Genomic DNA, 13,563 nt, shown 5'->3' with positions numbered 1-13,563 from the left:
TTGGGGAAGAATGGGCAGATCTGTGCGGGTAGTGGGAGAGGAGCAACGAATGTCTGCTGCACTGTGCGGTGCTGTGGAAACACCCCAAAACATGAGGTTTCATGTCAAGTGCAACCAGGTCTGCCACCTTAATGAAAGGGAAGGTGAGCGCACAGCAAGGACGGGAACAAAGCACCTTTCCCTTGCGAGGTCAGCTTACGTCCCCAGGTCGTTTTACCTCTATGTCTGAAGGTGATCTCAGAGTGCTTTTTTTTTGGCAAGTTCAGCCTGCAGTGTTGAAGGGTGCAGATAGAAACTGCTCCTTTTGAAAGCAAGCTGATCTCCAGAATTGGTGCTTCGCAGCTTGCCAGTGAGAATGTCCCCAGGCAGAGTCTGACCCAGTCCCTGAGCACCAGTATCACCAGGACTCCCTCTTTTTCAGGAAAGAGATGGTCCAGACCAGGAGCGGGCTCTTGATGACCTTCTTCTTCGTCTGTGTAGCTGCTACTGGTGAATATTCACTCGCTGCTGGCGGCAGCACAGATGCATGGGCTGCAAGCCTCAGCGTGAGGGAGAGGCGCTGGAACGCCTGTGGGGACCTTCCAACTTGCTGCTTCTGAAGCTCCAGGAGCCCCGCACACACAGACCCCAGTCGGCCCAAGGCCACTGTGCAAGGGGAGGGACGGAGATGTGTCTGTCTCGCAGGCCATGGAGCCAGGTGTTGGTGCTCACTACAGCAGTGAGAAAACCTCTCGGCAAACCTCTTGCCATCCTGGTGTGGGAGGAGGTGGCGTGACTGGGGGGGTCATTAGAAACACTAGTAAAAACACTCTTGGTGATGTGAATTACAGCTGGTGCCTTCTGCGGGACCTCGCTGCCCATGTGGATGCTGTGGGCAAAGGATGTGCCACAGGTCAGTGACTGTTCCTGTGGGACAAGAAAGTCCCGCAGAGGAGCACTGCTGGTGTTGGTTGGGTAAAGGGCCAAATCCTCCATCTCCAGGCCACAACCCAAAGAGGCAGCAGCAGCTTCTGCGGTGCCTCCCTAGAGCTTCCTTGGGCTCTGGAAAGCCCCAGCAGCTCTGGGATTCAAGCAGAGAGCCTCTTCTTTTCAGGTGCTGCTGGAGAAGCCTGTGGGCGAGCTGAAGTCCCTGCGGTAAGAGCCCTCTCCTGGCCCACTGCTCATCTGGTGCGGTGGCAGGACCTGGCTTCGTGCTGTTTGTGCTCCATGTGTAGCACCGAGGGCTCAGACCTTTCCCTCTCTCTTCGCCTATTGCATAAGCTGGAGGGGAAGGGGAGCACCTGCAAAGCAGGGCAAGGAAAGGGGCCTGGAGCCCCTCTGTCTCTGCTCTGTGCCTCCGAGCCTGGAGGCTCTGGCAGGGGCTGGGCAGCTCCCTGACAAGATCTGCTCTGCCGGCATTTGCAGGAGCTCACTCGCTCTGCTGAGGGAACAAGCTCAGGAGGTGCAACAGCTGAAGAAGGATCTGACGCGCCTGACTGCTGAGATGAGCCCCTTGAAGACGGTGATGCCACGCTTTGTGAAAGAGGGCAGGGATGAGCAGGGCCCCGCATAGGGTGCTTTGTGGGGATGCTGGCGGGGGTTTCCTGCTCTGCCCACCCAGCCAGCCTTCAGAAAGTGTTGCTGCTTGAACCGCTCTGCTCTAAAGTCCCCTCCTCTGGCCAAGTTTAACTGGGCCACGTCTGGCAGTGGAGGACTGCTGATGTCCTTCTCCTGAGGTGCTGAGGCCTCTGGTGGTTCCGGCTTAAGCCCAGAGAGCAATGAGACACAAGTGTCCTCCTAGGAGCATCCAGCCCTGGCAGGTCTGAGCCCATGTCCAGGCTGAGTTGGGCAGCGTGGAGGTGGAGATGAGGCTGTGGGGCCCAAACCCATATCCCCACAATGGCTGTGGACACAAATGCTCTTCCCGAGCCCTCGCTCTGCTCGACAGGGGCTTTGAGCCTGGTAGCTGCTTGTGCAAGGCTTGTCTTGCGCTTTCTGACACGGGATCCTTCCTTTGCTCTGTGTCAGGACTCCGTGGCCACACTTAATGGCCTGCTGATGTGTTCGTCTCCCATGTTCATTTCTGTCTTTCCCAGGAAATTGAGGACTTGAGAATGGCCATGTCTGCCATGCCCGTGGAAGAGAGCGTCCAGATGTCTGCCTGGGCCCTGAAAAGCACAGGTGTGGATGTGGGCAGACGGGTCTTGTTGCACTGGGCTCCTGCTTAGCCCTCCCCAAAGGAGGCTGTGGTGCAGACAGTGCTCTCCAAGGCAGGGGCAGATGAGATGGAAGCACAGGGCCCAAGAACACGCCTGCGGCAGAGCAGCTCGCTTGGGCAGGCTTGTGTCCTGCCCTTGGGCCCCTCACAGGTGCCCCGCCGTGCCCCTGCCAGCACTTCTGCGCTCTCCCTCTCCGCTGAGCTTTCCTGGGCACTGAGAAGCCAGTAGTCAAGTCATCGTTTGCTGTCCGTGTATCGGATGGCCTCAGCTTGGGCCCCCTGCTCTTCCCATAGGGGCTTGCAGGCTCCCAGCTCCCGCAGACCTTCTCCTTGTGTGGCCATGAGGGAGACGCTCTCACCAGGCACTTCCTTGCCTGCATCTGCTCCGAGAGCGTGGGGCTGGCAGGCAGCCTTAGAAATACCCCCCAGCCACCAGCCTGGGGCCCCTGACAGTCAGCTGCTCTCTTCTCCCTTCAGGGGTCACCATCGACCTGCAGAGATCACACAGGAGCTATGCGTGGCCCTGCAGGCTGTTTTGGTTCCTTTGTGATCTGCGGCCTCTGGAGACTTTTGTGCAGGTATGGGAGCAGAAATCATTGGTGCCTGTTTTGTTCCTCCTGCTAAGGCTGAGGGCAAGCCCTGGGGTGTCCACCCTCAGGCTGGTGGTGTTGCTGAAGCCCGTGGCACTGGTCAGGTGCCAGATACCGGAGATCTCACAGGGGGCTTGGCCTGCTAGAAACCAGCAGCTTCCCCCAGGAAAGGGATGAATGGAGCTGAGCTGAGCTGCTGCCTCCTGACCACCGTACCTGGTCACCGCCAGGTGAAGGAACTTCTCAGATCTGGGTGATTTGAATGAGGCATTGAGTGAACCCTCAGTAAGTCTGCAGATGACACCAAATTGGGTGGGAGTGTTGATTCGCTGGAGGGTAGGAAGGCCATACAGAGGGATCTGGACTGGCTGGAACGTTGAGCTGAGACCAGATTATAAGGTTCAACAAGGCCAAGTGCTGGGTCCTGCACTTGGGTCACAACAACCCCAGGCAGCACTACAGGCTCAGGGAAGAGTGGCTGGAAACTGCCTGGAGGAAAAGGATCTGGGGGTGCTGATTGACAGCAGCTGAACATGAGCCAGCAGTGTGCCCAGGTGGCCAAACAGGCCAACAGCAGCCTGGCTTGTACCAGGAACACTGTGGTCAGCAGGACTAGAGAAGTGACTTGGCGCTGGTGAGGCCCCACCTTGAATGCTGTGTTCAGTTTTGGGCCTCTCACTACAAGAAAGACATTGAGGTGCTGGAGAGAGTTCAGAGAAGGGCAATGAAGCTGGTGAGGGGCCTGGAGCACAAGTCTGATGAGGAGCGGCTGAGGGAGCTGGGGCTGTTTGGCCTGGAGAAAAGGAGGCTGGGGGGATACCTGATCACTGTCTGCAACTACCTGAAAGGAGCTTGTAGCATGGAGGGTGTTGGTCTCTTATCTCAAGTAGCAAGTGACAGGACAAGAGCAAACGTCCTCAAGTTGCACCAGGGGAGGTCTAGATTGGATATTAGGAAAAATTTCTTCACTGAAAGCGTTATCAAGCATTGGACCAGGTTGCCCAGGAAGTGGTTGAGTGCCTGTCCGTGGAGGTGTTTGAAAGACGTGTAGATGTGGCACTTAGGGACATGGTTTAGCGGTGGACTTGGCAGTGTTATGTTAAAGATTGAACTCGCTGATCCGAGGGGTCTTTTCCAACCTCAGTGATTCTATCATTCTCCTTAGTGACCTCAGTTGGCTCCCCAGTTCTGAACGTCCCTTTTTAGATGTGGCGAGGTGGGGGTAGGGGAAGATGCGGAGCTGCTGCGCAAACAGAGGTTTGTTCATAGGCCTGACTCAGGTGTGATGTATCAGGTGCTTCACAAAGGCTCTTTTCCTCCCCTGGGGAATTCGGCGAGTCCTCTTTCACCAGCTGGGAAGACGGCCGGATGCTTCTGTCCGTTTCCCAACACACCACTGATTTGGAGCACAAATATTGCTCACAGGCTCTGTGCCACCAGCGCTCTGGCTGCACTGGTAGCAGCGCGGGCCATGTCATGCCCTCACCACTGTACAGAAATAGGCTTTGCTAGCGGTTAATGTTCAAAGAGGAGACAGAGGACTAAACCAAAAAAAAGAAACTTTATTCAAAGAAAAGGGGAGTCTGTAGGAGTCCCTATGGAGACTCTCAAAACCGTGGGAAGACACAGTCCTCTGTTTACCTAATCCCTGGCCGCAGGTGATCCGTCCTCCTTTCTTTCCCCACTGGCCGAGGTACCTGGGGGCTACAAACTTTCCAAACTGCCTTTCATATTACCCCAGCAACATTCCCTGTTAACTGATTGGTTAAACCTGTCTGTTGCGCTCGATTTTGTAAAGACATGGGATTGCTGTTCCCTTCACCAACTGCTGCCATTGCCCTCTGCTTTCAGCTGGACATTTCCCCCGGCTACTGCTGGCCTTTCCAAGCGTCGCAGAGCCACGTGGTCATTACGTTGCCCGCACAAGTCCAACCAACCGCGATCACTGTGCAGCACCCCTTGAAGAAGTCCTCTGCACTCGGGGACATCAGCAGTGCCCCTCGAGATTTCAGCGTCTCTGTAAGTCTCTGCAAGTCTCTGCTGGGCACCTGGGGCTGAGACCTGGTGCTGGAGAGAAGCTGGAAGGGGGACTTGCAGGTCTCTCTGAATCTCTGCAGAGATTTGTGGTCTCTCCCGAGCACTGCTGTGCTCTGAGGGGACATTTCAGGGGATGTGCAGGGTGGTGTCATCCCATCTGAAGACTTGCTCAGTGGGTTTTGGCCCGACGCCTTGGCCCTACCACATCCTGTGCCAGACTGCGCTGGAGCCGCGGGAGAGGAGGCGGCTCACGGGCCCAGATCGGGCATGTGTGTTGCCTCATGGCCGAGCTGAGCCTGACCTGCTCCCCTGTACTTCATCTCCAAGGGACTGGATGAGGAAGGAAAAGAGGAGACTCTGCTGGGGACATTCAGCTATGACATCAAGAAAGCGCCGGCCCAGACCTTCCCTCTGCAGGTGTGGGATGTGTGTTAGGGCACGAGGCCAGGGCAGAAATGCAGGTTGGCCAGCAAGTCAGTGGCACAAGGAGTGTGGACGGTCCTTACCGGGGCAGGGGCTCAACCCTGGCCGAGAGAGATGTGGCGGGCTTTGGAGGGCTGAGCAGCACTCAGCAAGGGGAGCGAAAGTAGAGTGAGGCTCAGGTCAGCCCCACGGCTGTGCAGGTCCCCAGAGCTCCTGCCTATGCCTACTGCTCCTGGCAGAGCCAGCCAGGGCCGTGCCACCCCACCTGTGCTGCATGCTGCCCTGAAACCCAAGTGTCAGGTGGCAACAGCCAACAGGCAGCACCACGGGGATGGCCTCCGTGCCGGGCAGGGCAACCAGTGTCCCCGGGCCTGGGCTGTGCTGGGGAGGGGGTGGAGGAGCTGCTGGGTGCTGCCAGAGCCCATGTGCGGGAGCGCTCCCCGGCCACTCTGCCAGCACAGAGCCCCCAGCAAAGGAAAGGGGTGGTGGGACAGGCACCGAGCCCCAGCCGGGCAGGCAGTGGCAGCCAGGACACCCAGCACCTTGCCCCAGCAGCAGGACTTTCCCCAGCCTCCATTTCCTCCCACACCCAGCAAACCTCAGGTTTCCAGAGCGGCCCGGCCCGCTCTCTGGGGCTGGGTGTTTGCTCTGCAGAGGCACAGGGCTCCTGGTCGGGAGAAAGGCAGGACAGAGATGCTGTCCCGTCGGCCAGGGCGGGAGCTGCAAGGGCTGGGCTGGCAGAGGACGACGTGTGGGGCGCTGACGCTCTGGCACTGACCTGGCTGTTTGCCGTGTTGCCTTTGCAGAATGAGCTTCCCAGAGCCTTTCGGCTTATCAGGCTTCTCGTACAGAGCAACTGGGGGAAGTCACGCTACACCTGCATTTATCGAGTGCAGGTTCATGGGAAGGTAAAGGAAATGAACACCATCAGCCGGGCATGAGGAGACCTTCTATCGTGAAAATAAAAAAGCCCGGAGCAGAGGAACCTGGCTGTGAGTCTGGAGCAGAGCGACGTGGTTTCACAGGCCCCCTCAAAGGCCACATGGGGTCTAGACATGTCGGGGACCCTGGGCAGCCTAAGAGATGCTGGAGACCTGCGGGGGGCTGGCAGTGTCCAACATGTGGCCCAGGAGAAACTTCTTGCACCAGCTCCATGTGCCCAGGTGTGGCAGCCCCATGTAGGACCCTCCCATGAGGAGCAGCCGGAGCCTGAGGGGCTCCTGGCTCAGTTCTGCCCACCCGAATGGCCGTGGTGCCTTCCCAGGCATAGCCCTCCGTTCCGCCAGGGACGCGGCACCCCTGCCCCTCTGGCCCAGCCGTGGGGGCCCCGTGGAAGGGCACAGGCTTGTAGAGGCCCGTGCAATGTGCGATGGGCTGTGAGCGGCCATCATGGGAGCGCACATGCCTGGGAAGGGGGCACTGGTGGCTCGTGGCAGCTGGAAGCAGCCAGGGAAGCCAGGATGGGAGGGCTCTGGAGGTGTCGGGGTTCCCCAGGGGTCCCCGGGGCAAGGTCATCTGGGATGATCTTGTACTAGCACATGCTGTCCTGCTCGGAGCTCACAGGGAGATATGGAGTATGTTGGACTTGCCTGGGTTCAGTGTGTTTTGTCCTGGTCTTGCAGAAGAATGTAAGAAAAAATGTAGGAATACTGTCTCCTGTGTCAGAGTGTCATGCCTTAATCTGTACGGAGATGGTGAGCCTAGGGCATGCCCTTGCCCTGAAGCAATCTGCCCCTTGCACACAGAAGGCTGTTTGTGGCCTCAGATACTTACTACCTATATTACTTTCACAGGCAGAGAAGATTTATAGAGGGGTTAGGATAGCTGGGGGAGGAATGTGCAGGATTTGTGTGGAAACACCCATAGCCATCCACGGCTCCATACACAGCCCTGGATGCCTGGCTGCAGGCCAACAGGCCCCAAGCAGCCAGGGAAGGTGGATTAATGGGGGAGAAGTCCCAAGGGCTGTGGGGCATTGGGGTTAGGGCTGCTCCAGAGCCCTGGGACAAAACTCCCTGCACACTGCAGATGGTGGGCTCAGTCGTGTGGGGAGCTTCTGGTGCAGGGGTGAGAAACTGGCTGTGAACACTGGGGAGTTTCATTTTGGAGGTGGGACTCCTCTGCAGGGAGTCTAGCATGGCAGCTGATGAGGGTGATGGTGAACACAAGCCTTCCTGAAGCACATGGAGGAGGAAGCAGTCCACATCCTTTAGTATGGATGACCTTGGCTGGCAATCATGGTGACCCTCCTGTGCATGGACTTGCTCCCATGCATCAGTGTCTCTCCTGTGCTAGGAGCCCAATCTAGGAGATGGCATTCCGGGAGGAGGAGGAGGAGGAGAACTTTCTACCAGGGAATAGCAGGAAATTTCAGGAAATGCCACAAAGAGGAAAGAAATCACCTGCAGAGGAACAGCATGAAGACTTTAAAATGGGCCTTTGTTCCTGCACCTGTTTTATTCATTGCATCCCAATGTGAGACTTTACTAAGAAAGGAGGAGGAACCATCACACTCCTGCTTTCATCTTTCCTCACCCATTTGTGCCACGCTACTAGCAGGCAATCTCCTGCTACCCCCGGTAGAAAGTTCTCCTCGTCCTCCTCCTCCTCCATCACCACCTTTCCCATGATGACTGTGCCAAAGGAAGGAGGATACTGGCAAAAGCCAGGGCCAGTCTGCAAAACCGCATCCCTTCTACTCACAGCTGACTGACTTGCACACATCCTGCAAGGCATCAGTCAGGAGGACACAGAAATCAGAAAAGGAGCATGCCCCTGCACTGAGCTTCTGGAGTGGGCAGGAGGAGCACCCTCGGTGCCACAGGTCCCTCCTGGTGCTCTGAGCCTCCCTGCTCAACCCTGCAACTGCACCACAGCTGCCTTGTGGCACCATTCTGCCTTTGCTTCCAGCACAGCAAAGTCAACAAGGACAGCCTGAAGCTTCTCACCCACCTGGGCAAGACCTCCCTGGCCATGTGAGGTGCTGAGGGCCAGCTAGAGAAGGGCTTGGGACAGTGGGGCAGCTGGGGGAGAGAGGGACATGAGTCTCCCAAAGGGATCTAACCTCCCCATCTCCTGCACATGGCCCCTTTAAAATGCCTGTGAGGCTGCAGCTTGTTCCCTTTCCTCTCCCAGATGTTTCTGCTCAGCAGCCTGTCTCTGCACGGGGCTGTTCCTACTCCTCCAGTCCAGGTTTCCACCTCCGGGAGCAGACTTGGACCTTTTTCCTCAGGGGACACTGTCCTCTATTGTTCACTCTTGTGGTGCCAGAGAGGGGGAAAAATCCAGCCCTGGCCTTTGGGTGCATGCTGCCAACCCATGCCTTTCCTGACCTGCCATATGGTCTGAGATGACTCTCTGTAATTGTAAAACTAAAAATGCCTCACATATTTGCCTCGTTATTTTGATTTGAGAAAGCTGATGTAAGGTTATGCAAAGTGATTTAGCATGGGGTAGATATCAGAGGCCAAAAGCACACCATTTTGCAGGAATGTTTCCTTGCACTGCTCTATTTGCCAGCATATACATAGGCTGAACTTAGACTTACACTTGCCTTGTTGGCTGTCATAAGGGATAGCGAATATTCATTAAATTCTTCTATTCCATTATAAAATAAAATAAAATAAAATAAAATAAAATAAAATACAATAAAATGCTTCCATTAGAGAAGCAATCTGTGGCATTTGAAAGGCGTTAGAAAGACAGAACATTGTGCATATGTTTAGCTCTAGTCTTACAGTCCTGTAGTGAATACGTATATAGCTAGATGACCTCTTAAGGGCTGATCTTTCTTGTATGGAATCAAAGATCGGATAATCTTTCTAGAATAATGATATGTTTAGTCTGTTTGGAAATACAGCTGTGATTTGTAAACTTATTTCCCCTTTTCTTTCTAGGTTACAGTGGTCTGTGCTTCAATCACAGGCAGAGAAATAAACAGCAATCTGTGCTATAGCTTCATATCACTCAGTTACCTCTTCCAGCCATTACTCTTAATGAACTGTCTATTTCTGAATTAAGCAATAAAGATAGATAATTAGAGGAGACTGTGTCCGGAACCATTCAATGTTACTATTATGGGTTGCTCAATACAATAATAAAGAAACTGGCTACTGAGTGGGGAAGAACAAGTTGTTATTTAAAACAACAATCAACCAACCAACCTAACAAAGCAAAACCCAACAAAATCCCTGAAAACCTGATGGACTAAGTCAAGTCTAACTGTTCTGTGAGGAACAGTGGATAACTGATCTGGTAACACAGAAAAGAGAATACAACACCTGGACCAGCTGTGTCTTTGTAAGAAATCTGATAGAGACCATCTTCTATTTTTCCCCTCTGTAAAGATTGTGACATCCAGGATGGCATCTCCAGCTCTTCATTGAGTGGGAAACATGTAAAAAACTATTTTGCAAGAGGAAAGAAAGAACTTGTGTGTCTGGGAGATAGAATGAATGTGAAGAAGTTTACCTGTTTAAATCAGTAGGAGAATTAAGCTCATATAATGATTATAGTTTGGAAAAAATACTTGTGTATAATTTACGGAAATAGCTGTAGCAATATTTAATACATTTTTTATTTATTTCATTATGATTGTAATATGTTATGTGTTTACCTTCTACAGAGGTATTTTTGCAAAAATTATACATCTCCATGGCCATTTTGCTTCTAACACAATAATGCGCTTCAGGTCATTTTTTCCATAGTAATTAACATTCCCACTAAGTGAAAAGATTTGGTCCCATGTTATGTATTTTATATTCTGCTCTGATTGTTCTTGTTTTTTGTTACTTAATACTGCCATAGGTGATAGGGGATTCATTTTTTCCTCACGCTGGCCATATATCCAATCCAAGGTTGCTTAAGCAACATCGAGGCATTCAAGGAGTTTGCTCATGTGAATAATTGTGCTCAGCTTAATTTATGACTTTTTAAAGCCTCCCAAATACCTATGTGCTGAACACAAGGGAAGCGCTAAAATAGTTATCACAAATCTGCTCAGAGTGACTACCAGACAGGGAATTAAGCCAACTACATAGAAATGGATGCAACAGGTCTCAGACTCAAAAGAACAGTTTATCTGACCTCTTCATCAAGACATAATCACCTGCAGAGAATTGCCTTTGCAATGACATATGTTTGCACAGGAGGCTGGGGAGACAGGCTAGCTTTCAGCAAAATAACATCAGAGATAGGAGCCAGATTTGACAATGTACTGTGGTAGTCCTAACCTCTTCTGTTACATGGCTAGGGAAAGCAAATGGCTGAAATTTATAGTATTTTTTGTCTTCTCTATTATTTCTCTTTCCATTTAATGTCAGATTTCAGACCTGTGCTCTACTGGCATTGATTTGAATTATTGCTCAGTTACTCATATAGGGGAAGAAAAGAGTATTTTGTCCAAGTATCTAACCTGTTCCCACGTGAGTATTTGTATTTACGTGGCACTTACAGGCTCTGAGATCAAGGCCTCATTTAATTAGCAGTGTGTATGTATTAAAATACACATGGGTGTAGTGCACATACACGTCTTTTAATACACACACACATTTTAATGATATGACATCTGTCCTTTGAGTCTAAATGGTCAGGAGAAGTAAAGGTGAGGAGAAAGAAAACATGTTCACTGAATGAAAATAGGTAGACAAAATTGAATTTTGGAAGTATAGCACATGCTGAGGAGAAAGGATGGCAGTAGTATTCAGCAGGTCCCTGACCCATCATTGGGAGTGTTATTTTATTTCAAGATGTGCTTCCACTGCTAAAATACTAAGAAACTAAGGATATTTCTGTAATTTTTTCTTGTAAATTCTCATTATACTTGCTGTAGAATTTTTGAGGGAGAGGAAATATATAATCTAAGCTATATATAACATTCTAATATCCAGTTGAAATAAAAAGAAAGTGGCAAAAAACAGGCAATGAAGTCATAAAGCAGAAAATGAAAGTGGTAAGTGTCAAAAGCATATACAAGGGGGAAAACCTTAAAAACCAAAAAATGATGAAAGAAAACTTCTCCTACAGAATAATTAAATTTCATTATTTTGAAGAAACAGGAGCCTATGGGTGACCTCTAAAGGATCCCAGCCCGTCTCTTAGTATTTATACAGAGGAAAGGAGGAACATAAGAGCTTGTCTTTATCATGAACACTTTTGGCTTGATACAAATTGGCCTGATAGTGTTGTGCATCACCACCACCTCCAGTCATCAGTGTAATCACCTTCCTTTACAGCAAAGAAAAGTGATAGAGAACGGCCTGAAACTTTTGGACAAAATGGGTGAAAAGTTTCCTCAGCAATGTCTAAGAGAGAAAATGTCCTTCAGATTTCCTAAGCAGGTTCTAAAGCCCACACAGAAAGAAACTGTTGAAGTGGCCATTGAAGAGATCTTCCAACATATCTTCTATATCTTTAGCAAAAATCTGACTCTAACTGCTTGGGATGGGACAGCTTTAGAAAAATTCCAAAATGGACTTTATCAGCAAATTGAGCAATTGGAAGAATGTGTAATCAAGAAGCAGACCCACTACTTTCGGCGTAAAGAAGTCAACAGGCTGAAACTGAAAAAGTACTTCCAAAAAATAGACTGTTTTCTTAAAGACAAACAACACAACCTGTGCTCCTGGGAGATCAGCCGTGCAGAAATGAGGAGATGTCTTCAACTGATTGATAGAGTCATAAGGAAGCTTTACAACTAAGGTACAAAGATTTTGACCTGACATAGCTTGTAGTATATTTGTTTTTTGTTCTGTGATCTATCTTGTGGCAGTGCTTCTAGTTCATTTTGGTTGTATTTACATAATTATGCTGCTGAGATTTACTTTTGTAAATGGAAAGCATTATTCAATGTAAGCAATTTTTTCCCTTGGCAAGCAAGGTCTCTACACTAGCTATAAATTAATCCATATGACTTTTCAGTGAGGGTTACTCCATAGTAAGGGATTGTAATCTTATGGCGAATAGTGTCACCCTGTGGTGTTTTCTGCTGAGAAAACATGCTGCCACTTGCCATCTCTATTTCAGCTACACATATATTTGTGAATGGACTACACATCCCTCACTTTACAGGAATTGCTAAATTTGTACTGATTGAGTTTGTGTCAAAAATAAAGTAGTATATTGTTTATTTAAGTAGTCCTGGCTTAGTTTGAGACCATTCATTATTCTTTCAAAGTTGCTATGCTCTTTTCCAACAATGTATGTTTTTTAACATTTGAGCCATTCTAACATTTGCTTGTTCAAAGAGGTAAAGTAATTCTACTAGGATTTGTCTACACAGGATACTGTTTGCAGTAGCTGTGGCTTCTGCAGTAACTTCTCAGTTGGATGTTGTTATTTTAAGCAAAGTATCTTTGCCTCCCCTAACTATGTAGGGGAAAGGCATTTTTTCCTTCCTGCTGTATTTCCAATTCACTTTAACTTCTTTTACAAGCTTATTTGAAATAACTTCCCCACATAGGAGTACCCTAAAGCCACACCTGCCTGTGGCACATCCTGCTTGGTCATGGACATATTCATCCCAGCTACTGCAATCTCAAACATCACCATTCAGTGCTGTGTTTTATTGCTGCATGAAATACTTGGCCTCTTTCCCTTTCCTCACAAGCTGACCCACAGAAAGATATAGCCCTTGGTATTCCAACGCATTTCGCCTCCAAACCACAAAGCCTTGAGTAGTAATTGCAATACTATAAAATTCTTTAAAGCAACTTGCAACAAACTGGGCAAAAATCCACCCATTTTGGTGAGGTGAAGCCCCCGAGGATTTTACCCTTGGGAAATCATCCTTGGGTAACTCCATTTCAGATGGTTGTGTTTTTGTGGTTACTAGCTGTATGGTAGTAAGGCAGGAAACAGAGTTATACCCAGGCTCTGTTACCGCATGAATAATGATAGAAATTTGGTAAATATACAACAACTTAAAAAAGCAAAGCAAAACAACGACAAAACCCCTGTTTCCTATGGCCAAGGCTGATACACATTTGGCACAGGCTTCTGGGTTTGGGGTGAAGCAGCAGAGGAGAGCGAGCACGGCCGTGGCTCCCAGCTGAGGGCGATGTGTCTGGGGGGGCTGAAATTGCCAGAGGTTGGTTGAAGCATCAGTTGAGGTACCACTTTAAAGCTTTCCCTGATCTCCAGCCATTCGGAGGAGTACAGTTCAAAAGGGTGGAAATAAAAAGGTACATCTAAACAAATAGATCGTCTGGTAAGAACAATAGCAATGGTACACCGGATCTCAGGTACCATAGCTATGACACAGGTCTCTTTTGCAGGGTGCACATATTCTCCTCTCCGCCGCTCATGGACGCAAGCTAG

General features: G+C 50.1%; 1 protein-coding gene across 1 annotated transcript; it reads left to right on the top strand.

The window, feature by feature from the left end:
* The first annotated feature begins 11,319 nt into the window (after nucleotides 1–11,319).
* LOC136002463 (interferon kappa-like) lies at nucleotides 11,320–11,945 on the top strand. Its single transcript, XM_065657524.1, has one exon. It carries the CDS (start codon nucleotides 11,391–11,393, stop codon nucleotides 11,943–11,945), a length of 555 nt encoding a protein of 184 aa, XP_065513596.1. The 5' UTR covers nucleotides 11,320–11,390.
* The last annotated feature ends 1,618 nt before the right edge of the window (nucleotides 11,946–13,563 follow it).

Source organism: Caloenas nicobarica, chromosome Z (assembly GCF_036013445.1).
Source record: "Caloenas nicobarica isolate bCalNic1 chromosome Z, bCalNic1.hap1, whole genome shotgun sequence".
In the NCBI taxonomy this organism is placed as follows: domain Eukaryota; kingdom Metazoa; phylum Chordata; class Aves; order Columbiformes; family Columbidae; genus Caloenas; species Caloenas nicobarica.
The sequence above is the reverse complement of the archived record's forward strand: the minus strand, read 5'-3'. Positions and strand labels throughout refer to the sequence as shown.